This window comes from Oratosquilla oratoria, chromosome 40 (assembly GCF_046742065.1).
Source record: "Oratosquilla oratoria isolate Oo_2021 chromosome 40, ASM4674206v1, whole genome shotgun sequence".
Classification (NCBI taxonomy): Eukaryota; Metazoa; Arthropoda; class Malacostraca; order Stomatopoda; family Squillidae; genus Oratosquilla; species Oratosquilla oratoria.
Window position 1 is genome coordinate 7,560,103 of NC_134816.1, and position 7,973 is coordinate 7,568,075.

General features: G+C 39.8%; 2 protein-coding genes across 2 annotated transcripts in view; one reads left to right on the forward strand and one right to left on the reverse strand.

The window, feature by feature from the left end:
• Nucleotides 1–414: 414 nt before the first annotated feature.
• On the reverse strand, nucleotides 415–1,047 carry LOC143020418 (uncharacterized). The gene has a single exon (XM_076176835.1). The coding sequence runs from the start codon at nucleotides 1,045–1,047 to the stop codon at nucleotides 415–417; it is 633 nt and encodes a 210-aa protein (XP_076032950.1).
• A 3,278-nt stretch (nucleotides 1,048–4,325) lies between these two features.
• LOC143020629 (monocarboxylate transporter 9) overlaps nucleotides 4,326–7,973 on the forward strand; it is a 541,387-nt gene continuing 537,739 nt past the window's right edge. The window contains exon 1 of the mRNA XM_076177112.1: nucleotides 4,326–4,394. Coding sequence (XP_076033227.1) covers nucleotides 4,341–4,394 — 54 coding nt within the window. The 5' untranslated portion in view covers nucleotides 4,326–4,340. The remainder of the gene's footprint in view (nucleotides 4,395–7,973) is intronic.

The window sequence follows — 7,973 nt, forward strand, 5'->3', positions numbered from 1 at the left end:
TTCGCTGCTGCATATCACGGGAACATCATCTGCATATGCCAGCGTTATCGTGTTGTTGCTATGGTTTATTTCTTTCATACATCTGTCCATGAAAATTATGAACAGCAGTGGGGAAATCACTCCTCCTTGTCTTACCCCTGTCCTGACCTGGAACCATGGTGTATCCCCATCCCTTAGCTTCACTTTATTTTCACATTTCCTATATATATTCTTAATTGCCCTTTTCAGGTTTGCTGGAACATCGTATTCTTGATGCTCCAGTGCTCTCCAGATTTCTTCCCTAGGTACCTTATCAAATGTTTTCTCCATATCTATGAAGATAGCAAACTTGTCGATGTTCCATTCCCTGTTCTTTTCCAAAACCATGCTGCCATTCCCCAAATCTTTTCTCTACAGCCAACATCAGTCTTCTCTCTATGACTCTCTCATATACTTTGCCCACATGTGATAGCAACGATATACCTCTGTAATTATTGCAATTTGTGCTGTCATCTTTTTGAAAATTGGGCATACGTCCGCTTTACTCCAATCATCTGGTATTTCAGCATTTTTCCACGCGACATTCATATTTCTGGTCAACCAGTTCGCACCCAACTCACCCATTGCTTTAATGAATTCTATATGTATCTCATCCTCACCACATGCTTTTCCATTTTTCATTCTTTGGATAGCCGCCTGAACCTCCGCAACTGTAATTTCATCATTTTCACCTTCTAAGAACTCCATCTGATTTTCTTCCTGCATTTCCATATTTTCTTGTCCAGCATTGAGTAGGTTCTCAAAATAATTTTTCCATCTTTCTGAAATTTGATTTGTTTCCACCAACATCACTCCATTTTTATCCTTTACTGCATAGGCACCTTTGTTTTTCTCTTTTCTATAGTTTCTTGCCATATTGTAGAGCAGCTTTCTTGTTCCTTCCATATCCTCTCTCAAATCATTACCAATTTTCTGCCAGACTTCTACTTTTGATTCCTTCTTAACTCTATTACACTTATTCCGTGCTTCTACATAGTTTTCTCTGTTTTCAGCTGTTCTGTACTTCATCCATTTTCTGAATTTTTTCTTTTTTTTTTCTTTAACTGCATCCGCCATCTCCTCTGTCCACCAGGGCGTTTTTTTTTTCCCACATACTTCATTTCAACCACCACCTCTGCCATTTCCTTAACTACTGTTTTCATCTGCTCCCATTCCTCATTTATATTTTCTCCTGTTTGCAGGTTTGTCACCTTTCTTCTGATTTTTTCTTTAAAACTTTCTTTCTTTTCAGGATTTTTTAAGTCCTCCACCTTGAATCTCCTCCTTATATTCCCTGGCACAACTCTCCACTTTCTCGCGTTTATCTTTGCAACCACCAGTCTATGATCTGAGTCTAGTGACACTGATGGTATAGCTTTAACATCACGAAAGATCTTTTTATTATTTGTAATGACAAGGTCAATTTGGGATTTGTCATTATAGCTTTGTAGGTTGCCGTTCCATCGATACCAAGTCCATTGGTGACTTGGTCTATGTTTATAGAAAGTGTTCATAATTGACAGATTATTCATAGTACAAAAGTCAATTACTCTTTCACCCTCACGATTTCGATTCCCTATTCCATGCGCTCCTATTATATTTTCCACACCTCCACGATCACTTCCAACATGACCATTCACATCTCCAATGACTACCATGTATTCTGCATTACCTCTTTGATCGTATACTTCTTGTAGTTTCACATAGAATTCTTCCTTTTCTTCTGCAGTTCTTCCCTGCTAAGGGGCATAAACTTGTACAAATGTTATTCTAATGTCTTTTAATTTCACAGTCACTTTAATTATTCTTTCATTTACAAAAACAACATCCTCAACATAGTCCGCAATCCTTGGTGTCATCGTTATCGCCACTCCATGCATTCTTTCATTTGGCATTCCGCTCCATATCAGTTGATAGTTGTCATGTATTGTTTTTCTGCCATTTCCCTCTCTCCTTGTGTCACACATTCCTAAAATATCTATTTTCCTATCTTTCATGATGGCAATAATCTCTTCTTCTTTATCTTTCAAAGTGCAGACGTTTATTGTTCCAACTCCAAGTTTCTTATCCTTTTTTGATCGCCGGGCCGTCAACTGCTTAATCCATAGGGTCCGATGCTCACTTTGCGTGTCTTGAGCAGTTAAATGAGTCTTAGTGGGTTGCTAGCCCTATCCTAAGTCTTTCGGGATCACTGTGAGAAAAATTGAAAATCTCAGCAAAAAGATTAATCAGTGCCAAAATGCTGTCGTGTTTAACTCAGTGTGTATTAGTGAGAATCTGCGCCCTAAATATACAATATATATATATATATATATATATATATATATATATATATATACATATATATATATATATAAATACACACACACACACACACACACACACACACACACACACACACACACACACACACACACACACACACACACACACACACACACACACACACACACACACACACACACACACACACACACACATATATATATATATATATATATGTATATATATATATATATATATATATATATATATATATATATATATATATATATATATATATATATATATTAACAGATGGTATATTGTCCCCAGTACACAGATATTCATCTTCTCAACTACATTATCTTATTTTTTATTTTAATTACAGGCAAACACAATCGAGACTAACAGGTGTATATAGTTTGATGGAAGCAAATTCGGAAACTGAGACGCTGTCAAGCTGAAGATTGAAACCTAGCCGATACGTAACAAATAGAAAGTGACTTGAACAACTGAGACATCTTGATTGCTGAATTGGTGAAGGTACAGTCTATTTGTTACGCATCGGCTAGGTTCGAGTCCTCAGGCTGACAACGTCTCAGTTTCTGAATACGCCTCCATTGAGCTACATATTCCTGTTAGTCTCGATCATGTTTCCAAGAAATAATAATGGAAATAAGTTAAATGTAGTTGATAAGATGAATATATATATGTATATATATATATATATATATATATATATATATACTGTATATATGTATATATATATATATATATATATATATATATATATGTGTGTGTGTGTGTGTGTGTGTGTGTGTGTGTGTGTGTGTGTATATATATATACATACACATACATATACATATGCATATACATATAGGTATTCGTATACATATACATGCACATATACATATACCTTTGTCAGTTTATATACCTATTTATCTGTTTATCTAATAATTTACTCATTTCTATCTTTATTTACTTATGCATTCATTTATCTATTATGTTGGTTATTTGTTCATTTGTATTATACGATCTGGTTTCATAATACTCGATTTGGCTACACAGGTTTTTGCGCGTCGCCAAAGGACAGTGTTAGTGAAGATAGCCGTCAGTCATTTAAACTTTCTCCAGTTACTGATGAAGGTGTTGAGTCGCGGGAGGTGTTGCAGTAAAGACTAACAGTGCGCCCAGAGAATACAGAACATCTTCACAGAAGCCGATGTCAGCACGATGATGGAGTTCGAGCAGAACATCAGTGTCGTGTTGTGAATCTGCCCCATCAGGAGAAACAAAATGTTCGCGAACTACCTGTGAATCATTCATAAAGCTACCGGAGATCACTGGTCATCAGCAAGGCCGCAGTGAAGTCTGGAAACTTACTTTAAAACCTCCAATCAATCGAAAATTGGTTGAAAATCGTTGTTGGTCTTGCACAAGAGTGACTGAACCGTGGAGTTATCATTAAAATTTGTAGACTTCCAACGTTGTTGAATTAAAGTAACAACCTGTTTCAACACGTTCGTCAGCGTCAAATAAACATCTTATGTCCTTAAAACATCTTCATTTTAAAATTACTGAAGTGAACGACTATACACTAAAATATTTACATTTTACCATTATCAAAGTGAGCAACACCATTACGTTTTACTATTATTGAAGTGAACAGCCACATTAGTATGACACTAAACGCTTTACTATTACTGGAGTGAGCAGACACATCGGTATCAGCGCACATTGTACAGAAACTCGTTACAGAAGTGAACAACCACAGTGATAACGTGTGCATCTCACAACCTTAAAAGTGGACGACCGGTTCAGCCACAACGCGTACTTCATGGGTTCTCAACATTCACAGTAAAGACGAGTGTACCGCCTGAAAGGCTCAGTTTGTGATATGCACCAACTTGGTATTGTGTGTGTGTGAAATGTAGAAAATGTGACGTGATATTTCCGTCACATTTTTAGTTATTTCCTGCACTCTTTGTGTGTGTGTTCGCGCGCGTTTGTGTTGAGTTCGACACACTCACTCTACGGTAGGATACCGAAGAAGGACAAGATGTCGGGAAGCTTCCATCGAGTTCCTACAAGGAACAGGTCAGAGCGGAGTGTGGTGAGTACCAGTCATTCAGTTCCTAGGGCATTTTCCAACCTCGTCCTACTGATTACCCTAGAGTTGTCCGGTGCCTCTGAACTCTATCGATCAGAGGACATTGATGACTTTGTAGAGCTTTTGTGTGACTTCATATGTCATGAGAGAAAGCGGCGTATCATCTAGTAACATAGTTTCTTTTGTGCAACCTGAAGATACCGAAGACTACCATAGAATACATGTCGAAGGAGGTAGAATGCGAAAGGGATTCAGGACCTGACTGTGTGACCTGTAGCTCGTGGATTCGAATCTCCTAATTTTATACCACTTCTGCAAGTGTTTCACTTGCTTTTGCACCTTTTTCTGCCTTTTGCACCTTCCCAGTAAAACTATCAAGAAAGAGATGAAAAAAGAGAGACAGAAAGAGGGATAGAGAAAGTGAGGGAGGGAGCGAGAGAGAGAGAGAGAGAGAGAGAGAGAGAGAGAGAGAGAGAGAGAGAGAGAGAGAGAGAGAGAGAGAGAGATAGAGATAGAGAGAGAGAGAGAGAGAGAGAAAGAGAGAGAGAGAGAGAGAGAGAGAGAGAGAGAGAGAGAGAGAGAGAGAGAGTGGGAGGGCTGGGAGGGAGGGAAGGTGGAAGAGGAAGAAAAGGAGGGAGAGGGAGAAAAGGAGGGAGGAAGAAGAGAGGGAGAAAGACCCTCTCTCTCTCTCTCTCTCTCTCTCTCTCTCTCTCTCTCTCTCTCTCTCTCTCTCTCTCTCTCTCTCTCTCTCTCTCTCTCTATCTATCTATCTATCTATCTATCTATCGTATCTAGGTGTCTATCTATCTCGCCTTCTATATATCTTTCTCTTCACCCCACTCTCTTTCTCTCCTCTCTCTCTTTCTCTCTCTCTCTCTCTCTCTCTCTCTCTCTCTCTCTCTCTCTCTCTCTCTCTCTCTCTCTCTCTCTCTCTCACACACACACACACACACACACACACGAGCGCGGTCGCTTGTTGTGCTGATGGTTGTGAACTGCTGCCACAGATGGCCAAATGGGTTCGTTTGACTTTGATGAAATCGAGAATCGAGTTTCCGGCTGCTTCAGATGGACATCAGACTCAAGGACCACCTAAAAGCATCTTCAAGTTTCAGAGATGACTTTGATCTCTTCGGGGCGGTGACAGGGTATCACTGAAACCGGTTTTGTCTTTGGGCCGAAGCTGGTCTTAATCAATTGATCGAGCGATTACACTAGCCTCCAGGTAGAATTCATTCGTCAACCGAATAAAACCGCTTGACGGTAGTTAGAATAAGCATTAAAACAAAGCGAAAGTGTTAAATTGCCATCAATTGGTTGAATAAAATAGTTTGTCCGTGACCAAGACAATGTTGATAAAGTAAAACCGTACTGATGGAAGTAGAGACTCCTACAGGTGAATGAAATCGTCTGATGGCAGCCAGAACCAAATACCCGGTATCTAGGGGCAAGCACTAACTTATCCGAAGGTAATGACATCGGGACTACCATGTTAAGAAATGCTTAACGAACTTGTATGCATCGTGATTTCTGTTTTCAAATGGATATTTACCAAGGGATCTTGACTTTAGACTTAACTCGTGTAAGTCGTCAATATGAGTGAAAAGGTTAAAGAAAACCGTTCATTGACATAGAATTTCAGAAAAAATACAAGTTGCCAGGATAAGAGAAAACAAGGCACATGGAAATTATAAAAAAAAAAATATATTTTTATATATAAAGAAATCCAGCCTCCAAACAGATTGAACTGTCATCAGATTTAGTAAAGTTCCAAACAAGAAAATGACATGAAATGTTACAAACATTAGAGAAACGAAAATAAAGCATACACATGACAGTAGACAGACATCAGGTATGGGTACATACAACTAGCTCCTCACACGAGTTAGGCTTCAATGACTTCCTTTCCGCGAGGAGAAAAGGCACGCTAGCATGGCCCTCGAACGACCAAGACGCCTTTACCGAAGTAGAGCAACAACGCGTGGCACACTTTTGAGTGTCTTGTGGAGAAAGGAAGTATGCAAAGGAAGAAGAGAAGGAAGATGTGAAGAAGAAAAGGGAGAGTGATAAAAGAAGCATGAAGAACACGAGAATGAGATGTTGAGGAACGATCATGAAGAGGAGAAGGAGAAGGAGGCATAAAATTTAAAAGAAAAACGGGGAGAAATTGTAGGACGAGGAGACGAGGAATATGTGTGGGGGTGGAGTAAGACAAAATGGAAAACAAGAGGATGCGGAGTATTAGAAAGGTGTAGGAGAACGAGGAGAGGAGATAAAAGAAGGAAGTGGAGATAATGAGAGAAAAGTGTGAAAGAAAAAGAGCAAAATAAAAAAAAAAGGAGGAGGAGAGGAGGAAGACGAACAGAAGGAGGAGAAGATTTAATAGGATGATGAGGAGGAAGAGAGTAAGAAGGAGGAAAGGGAGAATGAAGATGAAAAAGAGGATGGGAGGGAGGAGGAGGAGGAAAATGAAGAAGAACAGAAAGAGAAGGAAGAGGAGAAACGTTAAAATTATGGGAAATGATCGGGCTAGAAAAGAGAACTTAGGAAATGAGGAGGGGGAGTAAATTAGAACAATGGTAATGAAAAGGGAAGAGAGAGTAAATAAACAAATAGGGTGAGGGAGAAGGAAAAGAAGGAATGGAAGGAGGTAGGTAAGTATGTAGGTAGGAAGATAGGAAGTAAAGGAAATTTGACAAGTGAAGGGAGGAAATGAAGTCAGGTGGGAGGGAGGGAGGGAGATTAACGGAAAGTGAAAGTAGTGATCACGTGATTAGGATTTATAAAATTCTCATAAATATCACCTGAGTCATCTGGGTTCTGGAAACAGATATCTGTATTGTATATGTTATGGTAAAACATGCATACATGTGCGCACACTCACACGCAAACATACGCACACTCACAAACAACCACACACATTCACGCGTGCGCATATACACACATACAAAATAACACAAACACACAAAACACACAAAATAACACAAACACACAAAATAACACAAACACACAAAATAACACAAACACACAAACACACAAGAACACAAGCACACACAAACGCACACAAACACACGCACACACACACACACACACACACACACACACACACACACACACACACACACACACACACACACACACACACACACACACACACACACACACACATATATACATACTCGGTGGCGCGGTTGGTAGAGAATCAGACTGTCAGTACGGAGGTACTGGCGGTACCTGGTTCGAATCCTGCCCAGGGCTGAATTTATTTCAATATCACTGCGCTTCGAGTCGTTACTCCAACTCTCGTGGGCGGGGAGTTGGGGGTGTGTGTGCGTGTAAGGTCACAGCATTACCCATAGATCGGTCATACGAGCTCTGAACTCTCTTCCAGGAGGGAAATAGCTGTCGATCACGAGTCCAACACGTGATCCAAAGACCAAGGTGAATACATACACACACACACACACACACACACACGCACACACACACACACACACACACACACACACACACACACACACACACACACACACACACACACACACACACACACACACACAAACACACACACACGCACACACA